The sequence below is a fragment of the Bufo bufo genome, chromosome 4 (genome assembly GCF_905171765.1).
Source record: "Bufo bufo chromosome 4, aBufBuf1.1, whole genome shotgun sequence".
Classification (NCBI taxonomy): domain Eukaryota; kingdom Metazoa; phylum Chordata; class Amphibia; order Anura; family Bufonidae; genus Bufo; species Bufo bufo.
The window spans coordinates 511,825,766-511,845,743 of record NC_053392.1 but is presented as its reverse complement, the minus strand read 5'-3'; the positions used below and the strand labels follow the sequence as shown (position 1 = coordinate 511,845,743).

Sequence of the window (19,978 nt, the reverse complement as noted above, 5' to 3'; positions counted from 1 at the left end):
AAATACAAAATGGACACGGAAATAAAATGCGTTTGTGTGCATGAGCCCTAAGTGAAAGTTAGTTTTGTCCCATCGCTGAGCTAGTCCTACAAGGCAGGGGATTTCTTGCTGACAGATTTCCCTTTAGAAGCTATGAACACCTCTGCATTGATTCTGTTTTATTGAATTGCATGTATTTTGTGCTAAAAACATTTTTATCATTGGGTCGAATTATAATTTAGCTTGTCTTCAGTAGCTTCCATATATTTGACTGCACAGCCAGCTGTAGAACACCCTCCCGAGCTCTCTGACAGCGCTCTCCGCAGGCCATCTCTGCTCTCTAATGAAACTAATCTAACCTCACATCCCATTTGGTTTACCATTATTTCTTTTTATTTCGTTCTTTTTAGCTTTGAGCTTAGCTTAACTGGATAGAGGGTCTGCAGACAGATGTGTCCATAGCCTTTAACAGGAAGCGTCTCTCAGTCTGTCCGTAAATCCGCTCCAGCTTTATGGTACTGCAGGTATACTGCTCTTACAGGAAAGACTCTGTATGCATTTCCATGATCTCCGGGGAAAGGGACTATACAGCATACCACATTGCGGCAAACCTACGCGAGTAGGTACGCAATTTCAGTCAGTTGTTCAGTTTTTATCGCGCGGGTACACGCGCGTGATAAAAAATTGAATGTGGTACCCAGGCCCGAACTTCTTCACTGAAGTTCAGGTTTGGGTTAGGTGTTGTGTAGATTGTATTATTTTCCCTTATACCATGGTTATAAGGGAAAATAATAGCATTCTTAATACAGAATGCTTAGTAAGGCTACTTTCACACTAGCGTTCGGGGCTCCGCTTGTGAGTTCCGTTTGAAGGGGCTCACAAGCGGCCCCGAACGGATCCGTCCAGCCCTAATGCATTCTGAATGGATGCGGATCCGCTCAGAATGCATCAGTCTGGCTCCGTTTGTCCTCCGCTCCGCTCAGCAGGCGGACACCTGAACGCAGCTTGCAGCGTTCAGGTGTTCGCCTGGCCGTGCGGAGGCAAACGGATCCGTCCAGACTTACAATGTAAGTCAATGGGGACGGATCCGTTTGAAGTTGACACAGTATGGCTCAATTTTCAAACGGATCCGTCTCCCATTGACTTTCAATGTAAAGTCAAAACGGATCCGTTTGCATTAGCATGAACAAAAAAAAAAAAAAAAAAAAAAGATTTTTTTTTTTTTTTTTGTTCATGGTAATGCAAACGGATCCGTTCTGAACAGATCTAAGCGTTTGCATTATAGGTGCGGATCCATCTGGGCACATACCAGACGGATCCGACCTAAACGCAGGTGTGAAAGTAGCCTAAAATAGGGTGGAAGGGGTTAAAAAAAATTATAATAATTAAACTCAGCTTAATCCACTTGTTTGCGCAGCCCGGCTTTTCTTCTTTCTTCTTTTTTCAGGACCTGGGTAAAGGACCTTTGATGACATCACTGCGCTCATCACATGGTCCATCACATGATCCATCACCATGGTGATGGATCATGTGACGGACTATGTGATGAGCACCGTGACGTCACCGCAGATCCTTTTCCTCCTGCACAGCAAAGAAGAAGAAGAAAGAAGAGAAGCCGGTGTTCCGTTAGATTTCCATACCTCGTGAGATTTCCCTACCCTCGTCACTTCCGGCCGCACCGGACATGACGTGAGGAGGTGTGCCGCGCCACGCAGGCACACAACGATGGGGTAGGGAAATTTCACAGCAGAGTTAGCTGGACACTGGCCAACACTGCACATGCGATGGGAGCCTCACCAGCGGTTAGGGTAGGGAAAAATTACGGGCCAGTGCGCAGGCGCGGTGATCGGATGGATGTTCTCAGCTGGACAGCGGCAGACAATGCGCATGCGTTGGGAGCCTCACCAGCGGTTAGGGAAGGGAAAAATTACAGGCCAGTGCTTTTTCCCTACCCTAACAGCTGGTGGAACACCGGGCTGCCCGATCAAGTGGATTAAGGTGAGTTAAAAATGTTTTAATTTTTTTAACCCCTCCAGCCCTATTGTGCTATATATTCTGTATTAAGAATGCTATGATTTTCCCTTATAACCATGGTATAAGGGAAAATAATACAGTCTACACAACCTTGAACCCAAACCTGAACTTCAGTGAAGAAGTTCGGGTCTGCAAAACGCATTGCACCCACGCGATAAAAACTGAACAACGGAACACAATCGCAGTCAAAACTGCCTGAAATTGCGTACCTAGTCGCGCAGGTTTGCTGCAATGCACCCGGGACGCATCCTGAGCCAAAACGTGACGCCCGTGTGAAAGAGGCCTAAGAATTTGTATCACACTCACCTGCTGGAAAGAAATGATTGGTCCGTACAACTGGAATTTCCTGGAAGGCCGTGGGTGGAAATCAAGGTGATGTTGTTGAACTTTAGATGTGGGCTGCAAAGAAAAATGGAGAGAGTCATGTAACGCTATAAGACGGCAGCTCTAGTCCTCAGCACAACTAAAGCTTGGGAGGAGGGGCGGCATCTTAGCCCCAAGGATTATGGGGGTCTTATTGGTCACACCCCTTCTGATCTACAAGTTAGGCCGAGTTCACACGAAGGTATGTGACCCGTGCTGCGGCCCGCAATTTGCCGTGACACAGTGCTGTGCTGCTGCCCGCGCTGCTCGTGGTCTCCAGAGGGCGCACATGTGACCTGACTGCGTACATCGCGTCAGGTCAAAGTGCGCGCTGTACGCAGCCAGTCAGGCAAGCGACTGAGCAGAGACCAGAGCAGCGGAGTGGCGGAGCCAGGAGGCAGAGCGAGCACGCAAGTCAGTGCCAAGTGCTCAGTACTCCCTACGTCCTCCAACGCGACCGGCAGGCGCGGCAGCAGCAGCGACGTGGTCAGTGGCCTGCCTGCCGCCCAGAGGCTGGGGAGCTGGCCTGCGTCCTGAGGCTGGAGCCTCCCCAGCCTCTGTGTCGGCCCGGCCCTGATTGCGGTCCGCAATTTGCGGGCTGCAATACGGCCACGGATCACACACGTTCGTGTGAACTAGGCCTTAGACCTCGTTTACATTTCCGTTTTTCACTGACGTGTGCTGTCTGCCTTTTCCACCCATTGATTTTAATGTGTCTCTTCACATATCAGTAATTTTTTAATGACTGTGGAAATGTCAGTGGAAAAAAATCTGAGACATGCATGACTTTTGTCCGTGATGCAGACCAAACATGCCCTTTAAAGTCTATGAGGCCCTGTTCACACTTCAGTGTTTGGTAAGTGATTTCCATCAGTGATTTCTGAGCCAAAACCACAGAACAGGTGCAGATCTTTTTTCTTAGGCCTCTTGCACACAAATGTTTTTTGTTTTTCCGCATAACGGACAAGGATAGGACTGTTCTATCAGGGGCCAGCTGTTCCGTTCTGCAAAAAACTGAATGCACACGGACGTCATCTGTATTTTTTGCAGATACGTTTTTTTCGGAATGCAAAATACTGAAAAAGCCATACGGTCGTGTGCAAGAGGCCCGAGACTGTGAAAAATCAGTGACACAACAAGGATGGCTTCCGTGTTTGGTCCGTTTTCCACTGACCACTGAAATTTAATACTCGGGCAAAAAATGGACACAGACCAAACACGGATTCTTCACAGATGAAACATGGATTTTTACAGACATCAAACGGACATGTGAATGTGAATAGTGCCTTATAGAGTATTCTAGTAGCAAAGTGGAAGAGCTCTTCAGCCAGAGCCAGCAGGGCCACCTCTATAGGTCGCAGGGGCTCCTCTATAAGGGTGCCAAGGGTACAGTCGCAGGGGCTCCTCTTCCATACAGGAGGGCATGAGCAGTATAAGAGCAGGAAGATAGCTGGAGGGCCCCGGGACAGATTTCGCATCAGGGTCCGGCAGTTTCATTTGATGCCTCTGAGACTCTGACACGTCTGAGTAAGCCATGAATACATTGTAACCCGCACCGCGCAGCACTTTGTTTTACTATTTGCCCCATGAGATTTCCTTACCATCATAAAACATGGATTATTTATAGAGTCATTATATCATCGCCCCCTCAACTGTGAAATTAACTCCAAAAATGTCAGATTGCTCTGAGCCACAGTAACGGGCAAAACCGTACAATTACAACAATATCCCAATAAAGAGGGGCCGCTGCCCGTGGGGATGGTAACGTTTTATTTGCTGTATATATTTCTTTTCCGATTTAGCCTTTAGGCATGGTTGACAACTTTTAAGCACAGCAGAATACAAACCTCAAGTTACGGGTCATGTCCACACAATGACCACCTGGGTGCCCCCGATAAAGGGGCTTTCCGGTACTTTTATATGGATGCTCTATCCTAGGTCATCAAAATCTAGAACCCAGAAAAACCCTTTAACAAAGCCAGTTCTCTTGGCAGAGAGTGACCCTATAATCAGTCATTCGGAGTGCTCTCATGTACAGTGCTCCAGACGGAGGGTCCATACAAGCAGTTCCAGGTCCAGAATGGGTCCCATCAAAGAGGACCTGACATTTCCCTTTTACTAAGTACATGCATTCCTCATGTAATAACAATTCTAGAGCGACTATTCTTATGGCTTTATGTTGTGCTGTTGATTTATTATTCCTGCTAGAAGTTATGAATGAATAAATAGCAGTGTGCAATGAAGGTCCAGATGGGTGTTACCAGTTTGAGAGGGGGGTGGCCTGCACAGTATGATTGGATAGCGAAGACACACCCCCAACTGGTAGCACCTATCTGGACCTTCACTGCAAACTGATATCCAACAGGAATAATAAAGGAATGTCATAACAGAGTCATAAGAATAGATGCAAAAAAATGGGTATGGCTGGGTTCAAATCACGTTTTTACTATCCGTTTAACATATCCAAAAAAGTATATGTTACACAGATGCTTCAGACTGATGCCGTGGAATTCGTTCACTATACAGTTCCATTATATTTTTTTTTTAAAGTATCTTTTTTTTTTTTACCATTGTAGGATACAAGAACGTGGTGTGTTGCGTTTTTGTATACGTCAAACAGAGACATAAAACGTGATGTGAACCCAGAGACAGACAAGTGATTGTAACATCAGTATACTGGATGTTGGATAGCCATGAATATCCACTTCAATCCTTTGCATTATCTTCTATTTCCTTTGACTGTACTGAAATGGAAATGTCTTACCCAATAAAACAAAAAACAATAAAAAAAAAAGAATAGATGCAAGTAGTTACTAAAGCAGATGTTAGACCTTATGAATGAACTAATAGCAGTGTGCAAGGAAAGTCCAAATGGGTGTTACCAGTTGGGGGGGGGGGGCAAGCCTGCCACTGGCAGCACTGATTGGATAGTGTTAAACTGTGCAGGGACACCCCCCCCCCCCCCAAACTGGTAACACCCTTCTGGACCTTCATTGCAAACTGCTAGTAATTTGCCCATAACTTCTAACAGGAATAATAAAGGAATGGCATAGCATAGAGTCATAAGAATAGATGCAAGTAGTTACTAAAGCAGATGTCAGGAGGGGATAACAGTTCTCTTTAAGAGTCCCCATTAACTAATAAAGATAACAGTTTTATTGCTTAATGCTGTTTATATACTCACTGATTTGCAGTAATTTAGTAGGTTGGCAGAGCGGTAGTTAATATGATATTTGATTATTGGGAATGCTAGTGTTTAATTGGGACTCATTTATTTTACATCTCTCTGTAAAAGTGTTTTATTAGATTTTAAAGCGAATTAATTTTGTTTAATGTAAATCTCGTCCTAATACAAAATAATTAGCTAAGACTACTTTCACCCTTGTGGCAGAGGATTCCGGCAGGCAGTCCTGTCGCCGGAACTGCCTGCCAGATCCGGCAGTCCGGACGCAAGCGGATGGCATTTGTCAGACGGATCCGTCTGACAAATGCATTGAAATACCGGATCCGTCTCTCTGGTGTCATCCGGAAAAACGGATCCGGTATTAATTTTTAAAGGTCTGCGCATGTGCAGACCGGAAAACCGGATCCATTTAATGCCGGATCCGACACTAATACACTTCAATGTAAATTAATGCCGGCAAGTGCTGCGGTATTTTCTCCGTCCCAAAAAACGTAAGAGGGACTGAACTGATGCATCCTGAACGGATTGCTCTCCATTCAGAATGCATTAGGATAAAACTGATCAGTTCTTTTCCGGTATTGAGCCCCTGTGGATCCGCAAAACACAGTACAGACGTGTTAATGGAGCCTTATTCTGGATTAACACGGCAGGAGTATAACTGTTGAGGGAAGGGACATATTCAGGTGTGCATGTGTATATATATATATATATATATGTGTATGTATATGTATGTATATATGTATATATAGGCCCTTCTTCTGGGCCCGTCCAGTTGTGATGTGTTGCACACATAGAGATGTATGTGTGCCCCCTGGGCGGCATGCATCTCTATGTGTGTAAGCCATATGGGTACATATATATCTTTGGATGTGGCCCAGACATCTATGGATGTATATGGGCCCCTATAATATAGGAGGGCTTATTCCTGCCCCTATGTTAATATAATGTCCGTTCATATATGCGTATAGATGTGCCCCAAGCATCTATACGCATATATGCCGGAATCCCGCCGAAGTGCGCCTGCCAGGTGGGTGGAGGAGACCGACAGTTGGACAATTATGTCCAGCGTCGGCCTCTACAAAGGACAGAGGATCAATAAGATCCTCTGCCCTTTGTAACCATCTCCGGCCGCGCCAGAGATGGTGCGCCTAACAGAGACATGGGAACAAAGAGTTCCCATGCCCCTGTGAGTGGCTGACCTCCGGCGCTGTAATTACAGCGCCGGAGGTAAGCGTCCGCTTCACAGGCGGGAGGATCAAAGGATCCCCCCCCTGGAAGCGCGCTCCGAGATCCTCGGGCCGGCGCGGTGACGTCACATCACCACGCCGGCCCACGGGTTGAGGCCGGCGGTGCGCATGCGCACGGCGCCAAGAGGAGGACTGCGAGCGGGCGCCGCGAAGTTTAAATAGACCGGCGGCGCTCCGCTCTGCAGTCAGGCAAGTCCACCACCACCAGCAAGCGAGGCATCCCCTGGACAACGAGCCCCCCTGGACAACGAGCATATTACCGCTAAGTATATCCCCCTCCCTATACCACCAACGATATATATATATATATATATATATACACATATATAGATATATATATACACATATATAGATATATATATATATATATATATATATATATATATATTATCCCCTGCCATATAACCCCTTATACCACCAACGATCCCCTGTCCCTGATTAACCCCTCATATCCCCTGCCATATAACCCCTTATACCACCAACGATCCCCTGTCCCTGATTAACCCCTCATATCCCCTGCCATATAACCCCTTATACCACCAACGATCCCCTGTCCCTGATTAACCCCTCATATCCCCTGCCATATAACCCCTTATACCACCAACGATCCCCTGCCCCTGATTATCCCCTTATAGCCCCTAACCCTCAACCCACCAACTTCTGTGTTCCCCTATAGCCCTGGTTTCCCCATAACCCCTGGTACCTTCCCCTGCCCTGAGCCTAATCCCACTGTGTTCCCCCAGGATCCTACCCCTGACACCCCTTCCCGACTGCCCTGCTTATCCCAGACGCAGCAGTGTCCTGATTTACCCCTTGTTATTCCCGTAGGGAGAGTATATTGATAGGATTGGGTGGGCTTCTGGTAAATGTATGTATGTGTATTATAGTTAGATACTGGGGAGGAATTGGGATTGTGTTAGCGTAGACAGAACCGTATTAGTGTGTGTACTTACCTTGCTGTGGGTTGCCATAAACTATATATACCTATTCCCTTTGATATAGATATATATAGTTGGAAACATAAATCCGTCGTAGTAGTAAGGCGCGACAGCCATAGTTGTAGTGTATTGTTGGTACTGTATTATTAGTGTATTATGTGTGTTATGTTCAGTAAGGATTAATAAATACTGTCATATTTATACCTATTGTGTAACGTGTGGTTACTAGCGGTAGTTAGTAAGGCGCATGCAGCTAGTTTAGTGGTTAGTGTAAGGCAACCAGTAGCGATTTGTTGTTACGTAAGGCATAAATAGGCGGAGTTATCATAAGACGACCCACCCCTATTTATGAATATTAATTATTGAGATTTGCATAAATACCAATAATTAATATCCCCTTTAACAATAACCGTTATCTTTTATCAAGTATGTATACATAAATATGGTAATATTTATAATCAAGGCTATCTGCAAAGTTGTTTAATTTTTTATTTTAGACTCAATGGAGCATAGAAAATTTGTTGCAAAGCTGTACATAGGCTATACAGGTTGGTATTCTGTGCGCCATAGGCTGATGACCATAGTGGCAGTCCTTGGGACAGCTGCATGCACAAAATACAGACTGCCTGAATCAGAACTTGTATTTGTCAGGGAAGGAACTTTTATGCACCTGAAGTGTTGAGGCCTACCATCATAACTGCTCCAGCTCATAATTACGATAATATTATATCACTGAATTATTCATAGTGCAATTCCTTAATCTAGTGGCTGTAAATGAGAGCATTAACAAGATCTGTATTTTTTCAATGAATTTTCATTCATTTACAGAAATTACAGATACATAGAAATGTGCCATTACTATACAATCGAAAGCTGATTAGTTCTACAATATGCTCTGTCTCTGAAGCAATGTTGACTACATCACCGTATGAAGACCGGAGAAATGACTTTCATGTGTGTTAATGCAATCAGACTAGTGCCAGCCAATGCAATCAGAGCGAAGCCAATCATCCGTCGTGGGTTATTTTATGTAGTGTTGATCAATACAAAGCAACACAATATGTCTACTTGACATAGCAGTCTAGATAAAAGCAAGCAAATTAGTTTATGAATTCATGCTCTGAATTACCATTGTACTTTTTCCATGATAATAAATCCACTGCCATAAAGTAGACAAATACAGATGGTGACGGAAAATTCATAGGGCAGTGGAAAAAATAAGTGACATCCTTACCAGAGTAATGTCAAACAGAAAACTTCATGCAGATACATGTGTTTGTTCGGAATGCAAAAATGTCCCCTCTAGGCTACTGTCTAAGGCCCCCTGCACGCGAACGTGTACACCCCGTGGTCGTGCTGCGGGCTGCAATGCAGGAACACAGTCCGTGGGGCAGCCGCAGCGGATCGCAAAAACATAGGACATGTTCTATCTTTTTGCGGAACGGAAGTACGGGACGAAACCCAACGGAAGCACTCCGTAGTGCTTCCGTAGGGTTCCGTTCCGTGCTTCCGTTCCAGACCATTCCGCATCTCCGGATTTGCGGACCCATTCAAGTGAATGGGCCCGCATCCGTGATGCGGAATGCCCACGGAACGGCACCGCAAATGCGGTCCGCAATACGGCAACGGAGTGCACACGTTCGTGTGCAGGGGGCCTTAGGGTACTTTCACACTAGCGTTATTCTTTTCCGGCACTCAGTTCAGTCCTAGGGGCTCAATACCGGAAAATAACTGATCAGTTTTATCCCCATGCATTATGAATGGAGAGAAATCCGCTCAGGATGCATCAGGATGTCTTCAGCTCAGTCTTTTTGCCTTTTCAGGACGGAGATAATACCGCAGCATGCTACAGTTTTATCTCCGTCCAAAATTTCGGAACACTTGCCGTCATTTTTTCCCATTGAAATACGTTAATGCCGGATCCGTCCCCGAGTGTTCCAGCAAAACGGATCCGTTTTTGTGGTCTGCGCATGTTCAGAGCGCAAAAAAATAGGAAAAAAAATAAATGCCGGATCTGTTTTTCCGGATGACACTGGAGAGACGGATTCGGCATTTCAAAGCATTTGTCAGACGGATCCTGCCATCAGTTTGCATAAGTTTTGACGGATCCGGCAGGCAGACGAATCCTCTGCCGCAAGTGTGAAAGTACCCTTATCTGGCACATTGGCTCAGTGGTTAGGACTGATGCCTTATGGCTCTATCATGATGGCTGACCAAAGGTTACAACCAGGGCCGGTGTTAGGGGGGAAAACTGGGCAATTTCCCAGGGCCCCAATCCTCTAAATCCCTGTTGAAGTGATCAACAATTACTGAGTTCATGTTTGGAAGTTGGATTTCTGTTTTGGGGGGGTTTAATGTTTTTTGGAGGTGTGGTTCTAAACATTTGATCAGCTGAAAAACACCCTGTTTCAGTTTATTCGTTGTTTTCATTAAATTGAATACTCAAAAAATGTTTTGTCTCACTCCCATTTCTTCTTGTTGCATGTTGAAGCTCTACTTGGAACCTTGTTATGATCCAGCCATGCTAAATATGATTTTTTGCCATTTTTCAAGTGGTCTTAAAGGAAACCTGTCACCTGGATTTAGTGCACAGAGCTGGGGACATGGGCTGCTAGATGGCCACTAGCTCATCTGCAATACCCGGTCCCCATAGCGCTCTGCGCTTTTATTGTGTTAAAAAACTGTTTTGATCCATATGCAAATTACCTGATATGAGTCCTGTATCCGGAGATGAGTCAAGCGGAAAGGAGCCCAGCACCGCCCCGCGTCCTCCGAATCTCCTCCTTGCTGGCTGACGTCACAGAGCTGGAGCGCCGAGATCTCGCGATGCGCGAGCTAGCGCATGCGCAGTGTCGGCATCATGTTCATTCCCTGTACTGGCATCAGCACAGGGAACGAACTAGGCATGCGCTAGCTCGCGCATCGCGAGATTTCGGCGCTCCAGCTCTGTGACGTCAGCCAGCAAGGAGGAGATTCAGAGGACGCAGGGCGGTGCTGGGCTCCTTTCCGCTTGACTCCCCAGCTCTGTGCACTAAATCCAGGTGACAGGTTCCCTTTAAACTTTTGATCAGGACTGTAGCTCAATGCTAAGGCATTGCTGAAAAACCTCATATGCATGGAGCGCCGTCTCCTCTTCAAACACCTGATCTGCTGGGGTGCCTGGTGTCGGCCCTCCGCCGATCAGATATTGATGACCTATCCTGAAGATAGATCATCAATATATACCGCCTATACAACCCCTTTAATGAAATAATGGCCAAATACATTAATCACACTAATAATCAGTGGTATCTTTAAAAGTTTGGTTCTAAATGTTGCCACTTTCAATACCAGTAATGGTCAGATAGCAGAGAAGAAATAAAAAGATTCTTACATGTTACTGTACACATAATATTAGGCTAAATCTCGGTCAATGAGGTTGCCATGAACCTAAGATACAGGCCCATCAGGCTGATGTTGCTTTAAAACCAATTAAATCCGGTGATGCTCACTTGGGTATTTGTTAAAAACACTTACTGTTTACATGGTTATTGATTTTATTCTCACTGGTTCTAATTTCATGAACAGCCCATTATACATTTCTAAGAATACAGTAATTAAAAAGGTTCTTATAGGATAATGAATGGTACTTCTTCAGTGTAAGCATTTATTGACCTCATGATGGCAGGGAAAATCAATCCGTGTGATACTGTCAAAGCAATGAAGTACGCAGCTAATGAGAAATGTGTAATGTAATGATGCATGCAATAATACTAGCTGGTTTATTAGTGAACAGGGTGAACAGTATTAGATTTGCTATCATAACCAATGCCACTGTAACCATAGGAGCAAGTGGAGAGAGAATACTGTAAAGGTGCGCTGGCAGTTGTGGTACGGTATCCCACCTGCCCAGCACTGCATGCATTTGCGCCTGTGGGCGATATTGTACTTTGCGCATTTGCCACAAATCACAAAAAGAATGATTCCCACAGACACAGATGTAAGTAGGAACCTCCTTTCTTGAGTCTTGTCCTTCTTGTGGCTTAAGGACCTAGGAAAGGTTATATGAGAAGAGTACATGACCTTCTCACAGGTCCTCACGTCACAGGAACATGAAGACTCAGGACGGGAGGAGGAGAAGTTCTGACAGATCGGAGTGCTATGCGTGCATGTGTAAAGGTCCCTTCAAATGGGCAGAAGATCAGGGCAATATTGAGAAGGAGCATTCACGATAAATTCCTATCTATAGGTGCAACCGATCACAACATGAACAGGCAAACCCTAGTTCATTGGGTTAAAGCATTGTCGATGAGGACAACAAATTCATTGTTTCTGGGCAGCAGATCGTACTCTGGAAGTGCAGAACCCCAAAGTAGGGGATATCTGCAAATGGTTTCTGCTTTAATGTAATGTTATTGGATGTTATCTTATTCACTGGCCACCAATGAATGTACAGTAATACAGGGGAGGGAGGGGGGGCCCACTTGTCACCAATGAATGTACAGTAATACAGGGGAGGGAGGGGGGGCCCACTGGCCACCAATGAATGTACAGTAATACAGGGGAGGGAGGGGGGGCCGCACTGGCCACCAATGAATTTAAAACTGGGGAGGGAGGGGGGTGTGCCCACTCCTGCCTGGCAGCACCTGATCTCTTACAGGGGGCTATGATACGCACAATTAACCCCTCAGGTACGGCACCTGAGGGGTTAATTGTGCGGATCACAGCCCCCTGTAAGAGATCGGGTGCTGCCAGGCAGCAGGGGGCAGTCATGTACACAGTTCGTAGTATATTCTAACTTGAAGCGTCCCCATCACTATGGGAACGCCTCTGTGTTAGAATATACTGTCGGATATGAGTTTTCACGATCTAACTCAAATCTGATGGTATATTCTAACATAGAGGTGTTCCCATGGTGATGGGAAACTCATATCCGATGGTATAATAGGGACTCCTGACTTTACTTTGAAAGTCAATTGAGGACGGATCCGTTTGCAATTGCACCATATTGTGTCAACGGCAAACGGATCCGTCCCCATTGACTTGCATTGTAAGTCAGGACGGATGCGTTTGGCTCCGCACGGCCAGGCGGACACCAAAACGACTTTTTCTTCATGTCCGTGGATCCTCCAAAAATCAAGGAAGACCCACGGAATAAAAAACTAACACGGATCACGGACCTACGGACCCCGTTTTTGCGGACCTTAAAAAAAAACGGGCGTGTGCATGAGGCCTTATTCTGTCTGGCTCCTCCATCATATGCTGGCCATTGCACTCTATATGCCTTGCACCCATTGAAACACCTAACATCAAAGACACACAATGTCACGGCCTATGGTGTGCTTAGTGACATTTTCCTTCACTTGGTTGCCCGTGACTACGTTTGGTGTTGTATGCATGTGGTGGCAGTGTCTCGGCCTTCTGGCTGATCCCCAGGACCTGATTGCCACGCATGCCGTTGCCCGCAGCAACAGGTGAAGTGTGTGTTTATGTGTGTACTTCCCCTTTAAGTGGCCGTCTTCCCTTGCCTTGTGTTGGAAGGGTTAACTTCCTTCCTAGTGTGTGTGCACTGGGTGTGTCTGTGTGTGGGTGTGGCTACATGGGCTATAAAGCCTCAGTTAAGATCAGTAGTCTGAGGGGTACTTCAGCCATGGCTAGCTGGAGGCATCCTCCCGTGATATACCATCTGCCTGTGGGGGCCACCCTTGTGGTCATAGCTTTATGTTACAAGATGTTATGAAGATGTTTGTTTGGTCGTTATTCTTTGCAGCTTATGGTCCTGGGTTCCTGTGTGGTGTGTGGTGTGTGCTGTGTCCGTTTGTGTTGTTGTGGACAGCAGCGCTTGCACATGGGTTCCAGGCTTTGTGTCTGTGGCAGGTGAATGTTGTGTTTGTGGCATGTACCTGCCAGTGCCATAAGTTGTATATGTTCCCCCTTCCATGCTGCTTGGCCAGTGAGACTCCTGTTCCTCCATATCCAGAAGGAACAGGTCGTCTTACCCTGCTCTTAGTTTAGGGCCACCCTGAGGGCTAGCAGGGACTTCAAGGTTCTGGAGCATGAGCCCTCCTACCATCAAGGTCGGCTCATGCAGCTAGGAGTCAGGGTCAGATTAGGGATGCGATAGGAGGTGACCTGCTCCCTAATTCAGTGGTCCTGGCCAAGTAGCGACCTGGCATCGCACGGCTGAGGGTTTTCCCCATCCTCAGCCGTGACACACAACTACCATCAGCCAGGAGCCCAAGAAAAAGGGTGTGCCCCGAGGGAAGAAGGGGCACCCCCTCCTTTCACTGTGAGGACAGCCAGAGCCACTACCACTCCCATCCTCTGTGCCAGCTCCTCCTGGGATCACTGCATAAGCAGGGATCTGCTGCCCAGAAACAGTGATTATTTATGGGGATGAACAATTGCAGCAGCGATGACTTTTTCTCAGTTTAGTTACCTGTACTTTATACTATTTAAACCTTTCTTTATTAGATGTCATGGTGAGGATGTGACAGTACACAGGAGGCTGAGAGCAGCACCAATGAGATAGACGGTGTGACTTCTTCAGGCTCCCTGTAGACACCATAGCTAAACTGCACCCACAGCTCTGCCCTAACGGAGCTAAGCTAAAAAGCAGCCAATAAACCAGCACTAAGAAAAATCCATAGCAGACAGCCATCCTCTGTAGTCACTGATTATTATACCGTATAGTATCTGCCTTCATGATCATTATATTACCACATTTACCTTAAAGGTGTGAAAATACTTTCATATTTGTGGATATCAGATATCTGTAATTTGTGCTTTTCAAAGCCTTAGTGCTCATGCACACGACCGTGCAGTTTTTGCGGTCCGCAAATTGCGGATCTGCAAAAAACGGATGCCGCCCGTGTGTCTTCCGCAATTTGCGAAACGGAACAGGAGGCCCATTATAGAGATGCCTATTCTTGTCCGCAAAACGGACAAGAATTTTTGCGGGGCCACGGAACGGAGCAACGGACAGAGTGCTGTCCACATTTTTTGCGGACCCATTGAAATGAATGGTTCCGTATACGGACCATATATGGAATCAAAATACGGTCCGTATACGGAACGCAAAATACTGTCGTTATAGTGTAGAGTCGGTGCTCCTTAAAAGTAACCTCTACCCGCCATGTATTAATATAAATGATACAAGAGAATAAGACCTTTTAATATCTGTCATTTGCTACTTGCCCACACACATCAGGGTTGAGTCATATCAATCTGTGGGGGTTAGCAAGATAATAAATGACTCACAATAGATGAAATTAGAATGACACGGTTGTAATATTTAACATTTTCATTGTCACACTATAATAGAATAGTTATTAAAATAATCAAACATAATAAAATGATAGGATACAGTCATCTAACATACATTACATGGAATCATGATTCTAGACACACGATAAGGCTGCATGCACATGAACGCATTTTGTTTCCGTGTCCGTTCCGTTTGTTATTTTTTGCGGATAAGATGCAGACCCGTTCATTTCAATGGGTCCTCAAAAAATGCTATGTTACAATGGATCTGCAAAAAAAACGGATGCCATACGGACGTCATCCGTTTTTTTGGGCGGATCTGCAATTTTCGGACCGCAAAACACATACGGTCGTGTGAATGTAGCCTAAAACCCCTAATAATTACTGACAGCTAATACTCCATCGAGATGATGTTGTCTGACTCATTGGCCATGATTAATGTGTGGGGATTAAGGGCTCATGCACACAACCATATGTATTTTGAGGTCCGCAAAACACGGATCGGCAAAAAATACGGATGACGTCCGTGTGCTTTCCGTATTTTGCGGAACGGAACAGCTGGCCTCTAATAGAACAGTCCTATCCTTGTCCGTAATGCGGACAACAGACATACGAAATGCAGACAGAGTAACTTTCGTTTTTTTTGCGGACCCATTGAAATGAATAGTTCTGCATACAGTCCGCAAGAAAACGGAAAGGACATGGAAAAAAAATAATGTTTGTGTGCATGAGCCTCAAAGGTAAACCTACTCAGATATCTCACGTCTATTCTTGGGAGAGGTAAAGGACCAGCTCAAAAGTCCATTCTTCTAATCAGCAGCATCCATTATTTTATGAACCCCATATCATTTTAATTTTCATCTGTTTCATTCATTTTTTTTTCTGTGTGTTCTTTGCCGGCCCATATTTGCCGGATCTCCATCTAACTCCATTCTAGTCAATGGGACCTAATATTATCGATGTGAAAGAAGCTTTACTTGAAGCTCCTCGACCCCACAGCAAAATCTAAAACCTGTCAGAGGCACCATAGCCCAGGGGCAACTGCCATCTCTGTGGTCCTGTACTGCTTGGTAGAGTTGATCCTGCTGATTAAAATGATACATGTCTTGTAAAAAAAAAAGTTGCATCATTCTTGAGAAAAAATACTTTTCTTTATGAAAATGAGGGCTTTGGTGCACCTCAGCTCCTCAGCTTTCCATTGCTGGCCCCGCCACTCAGTGCACTGAAGTCTTCATTGCCAAAAGTCTCTTTTCTCTGAAATGCTGCTGCATTACAGTAGTAATTTTGCCACACGTTCCATTAAACATTGTAGACTTGTAGTAGTGCAATACAGATGACTGGCGTTCTTCTAAGGCCTCATGTACACGGCCAATGTTGTTTTGTGGTCTGCAGACTGCAGATACGCAAAATACAGATACCGGCTGTGTGCATCCTGCAGTTTCCTTAGTCCCTATTATAGAAATGCCTATTCTTGTCCACAAAAAGGACGGAAATGAGAAAAAAGTTCTATTGCTTGCTTTCGTTCTTTACGCAAACAAGGTCTTCGGTGCACCCAAGGGCGGGGCGTAGATGCTGACCCCTTGGTGCCTTGAAGTCCTAAATGTATTTTTTTCCCTCAGGAACGCCATAGACGATTTTCACATTTTAAGCAGCAGGACTGACCCCACCAGCAGTATGCTTGGTTTAATAGGGTTAATCCTGTTGACAGGTGCTCTTTAAAAACCTTTTAGTGATCTACCTTCGGAAATGAGGCCATGCAATTGCTTTATGGAGCCTGTGAATGACATATCAATACAGACGGCAAACAATACAAACACAGGAGCAGCAGTAACGTAAGAGAATAGGGCAAGCGCTTGCCAAACAGCAGGGAGACATAGATTTATGCATGAATGTTTACATATGCCGGGATCAATAAGAAGGGGTTTAACTAATGTAAAACTGTTATCTGCCATTGATAGCCTCGACCACCATTAACAATAGAGAGAATTCCTCCAATCAATCTCCACAAGTGATGTGCGCGCTATTCACGAGCGATGAGAGATTAATGGCCCGAAGAACAAATGCTAAACTGCAACAATGTCACCGTCCCCCCAGCTTCCCCTACAATACAATTCACACAATAGGGACACGCTCGCCCTTATCAGCCTGCAACGGAGGCCACAAGGATGGGCCCCAAAATGCCTTTATTCCAGGTAAGCTTTGTGATCGGCGAGTAACTATTTAATTAGTCAGCTAATTAGTGACAGGCAGAGCTGGAAGGGTTCAGATGTCCTCAGACGAAGGTAAAGATAAAATGCCTAATTAAACAGCAAGTGTCATGCTGCTGAATGCCAGGAAGGACAGATGTGCAGGATATTGGGTCGTGCGCCTCCAGATAACAGAAGTTATGACAACGTCATGATGTGGGCTCAGCTTGCAATGGATCTGTAGACATTTTCCATGCTGGTATTAGCTTACATTCAGTGGTGTAACTAGAGTTCTATGGGCCCCAGGGCAAACATTAAATTGCCCCACCCCCCCTCCACTATAGTTTTGAATGCGTTGTAGTACAATATTAAATAGAAGGGGTAGGTGTTTTTTGCCCCTCTCTGTATATATTTCATTTTTTGCCCCTCTCTGTATATATTTCATCATTTTGCCCCTCTCTGTATATATTTCATTTTTTGCTCCTCTCTGTATATATTTCATCATTTTGCCCCCTCTGTATATATTTCATCATTTTGCCCCCTCTGTATATATTTCATCATTTTGCCCCCTCTGTATATATTTCATCATTTTGCCCCTCTCTGTATATATTTCATCATTTTGCCCCTCTCTGTATATATTTCATCATTTTGCCCCTCTCTGTATATATTTCATCATTTTGCCCCTCTCTGTATATATTTCATGATAATGAAAGATTTGCTGCCAGTGGGCCTGCCCTCATATGGCTGGCGAGGGCTCCCCTTTCTGAATTCAAGTGCGGCGTGCCACTGCGCCACACTGCCGCCACTGCCAGGTGCCCCCTCTCCTCACGTATGAAGCAGTGTGTGCGCATACATAAATAAATAAAAAAAATTCTTACCTACTCTGCTCTGCTCCGGCCGTCTGTCAGTAGAGATGGCCTTGCGGTTCACCCGGCGGTCGTTTCGTGACGAACTTTGCTAGTTCGCAATTCGCCAAACATGCGAACATATGGCGATATTCGCACACGCAATATTTTTTTTTACATAGCGCTGAACTTTGACCCATGACACAGGTGGGACAGGACAGCCAATTGAGACGTTTCAGCACATGGACACACCCCCAACCCTATAACAGAACCCGATCTGGCAACCATTTTACATTATGTGTTTTGCCAGTGTAGGGAGAGGTTGCATTTTGGAGCAGGGACAGTTAGGGACACCAAACGCTAGCTACTGTAATAGGGCCACAAAAGTCTTTTTAAGGACTGGTATGTGTGCTATCAATAGGTGTGATATAGAGGGGTGTGATATACTTGTATTATACTTTCTAACATAGTGTGTGCGGATCTGCTGCGATACTGCAGCTACATAGAGGGACAAATGCTATTGGAGTAACTAATTGCAACGGATGTGATATACCTGTTGGCCCAAAACAAACTGTTTGAGGGCTGCGATATACCTTCTTCCACAAAATCCTGATGGAGGGGTGCGATATACCTTCTTCCACAAAATCCTGATTGAGGGGTGCTATATACCAGTTTCCGCCAAATACTGATTAAAGGGTGCCATATACCTTCTTACACTAAATACTGATTGAGGGGTGCTATTGCTATATACCTTCTTCCACCAAATACTGATTGAGGGCTGCAATACAACTGCTTCCACAAAATACTGATTGAGGGGTGCCATATACCTTCTTCCACTAAATACTGATTGAGGGGTGCTATTGCTATATACCTTCCACCAAATACTGATTGAGGGGTGCCATATACCTGTTTCCGCCAAATACTGATTGAGGGGTGCTATTTACCTGTTTCTGCCAAATACTGATTGAGGGGTGCCACATACCTTCTTCCACTAAATAATGATTGAGGGGTGCTATTGCTATATACCTTCTTCCACCAAATACTGATTGAGGGGTGCCATATACCTGTTTCCGCCAAATACTGATTGAGGGGTGCTATTTACCTGTTTCTGCCAAATACTGATTGAGGCGTGCCATATACAGTCCTGATCAAAAGTTTAAGACCACTTGAAAAATGGCAAAAAATCATATTTAGCATGGCTGGATCTTAACAAGGTTCCAAGTAGAGCTTCAACATGCAACAAGAAGAAATGAGAGTGAGACAAAAAAATTTCTGAGCATTCAATTTAATGAAAACAACGAATAAACTGAAACAGGCTGTTTTTCAGCTGATCAAAAGTTTAGGACCACATGCCTTTAAAAGGCCAAATATGTGCAAAGATGTGGATTCATTGTCATTTTCTGTCAGGTAGTCATACGTTGTGATGGTCGGGTTGTTGAACTGCATAAGCAGGGTCTCTCACAGCGCGCCATCGCTGCTGAGGAGGGACAGTCATTTGGAATTTCTTAAATGATCCTGAGGGTTATGGAACAAAAAAGTCAAGTGGAAGACCCAATAAAATGTCATCAGCACTGAGCCGGAGGATCCAATTGGCTGTCCGTCAAGACACTGGACGATCCCCGACCCAAATTAAGGCCCTTACTGGTGCTGACTGCAGCCCCATAACCATCAGACGGCATCTGAGACTGAAGGGCCTCAAAAACAAAAAACGTCTTCAAAGACCTTGTCTCCTTGAACGTCACAGAACTGCTCGTTTGGATTTTGCAAGAGAGCACCAAACATGGGACATTCAAAAGGTGGAAGAAAGTTTTATTCTCTGATGAGAAAAAATTTAACCTTGATGGTCCTGATAGTTTCCAACGTTACTGGCATGACAAGCAGATCCTACCTGAGATGTTTTCTACGCGCCACAGTGGAAGGGGCGCCCTAATGGTCTGGGGTGCTTTTTCCTTCAGTG

The 19,978-nt window shown here is 45.2% G+C and overlaps 1 protein-coding gene across 1 annotated transcript in view; it reads right to left on the bottom strand.

Annotated features, from left to right (window-relative positions):
• Window positions 1-19,978, bottom strand: part of CFAP61 (cilia and flagella associated protein 61) — a 320,844-nt gene that overhangs the window by 147,071 nt on the left and 153,795 nt on the right. Inside the window, exon 19 of the mRNA XM_040429693.1 lies at window positions 2,320-2,412. Coding sequence (XP_040285627.1) covers window positions 2,320-2,412 — 93 coding nt within the window. The remainder of the gene's footprint in view (window positions 1-2,319; window positions 2,413-19,978) is intronic.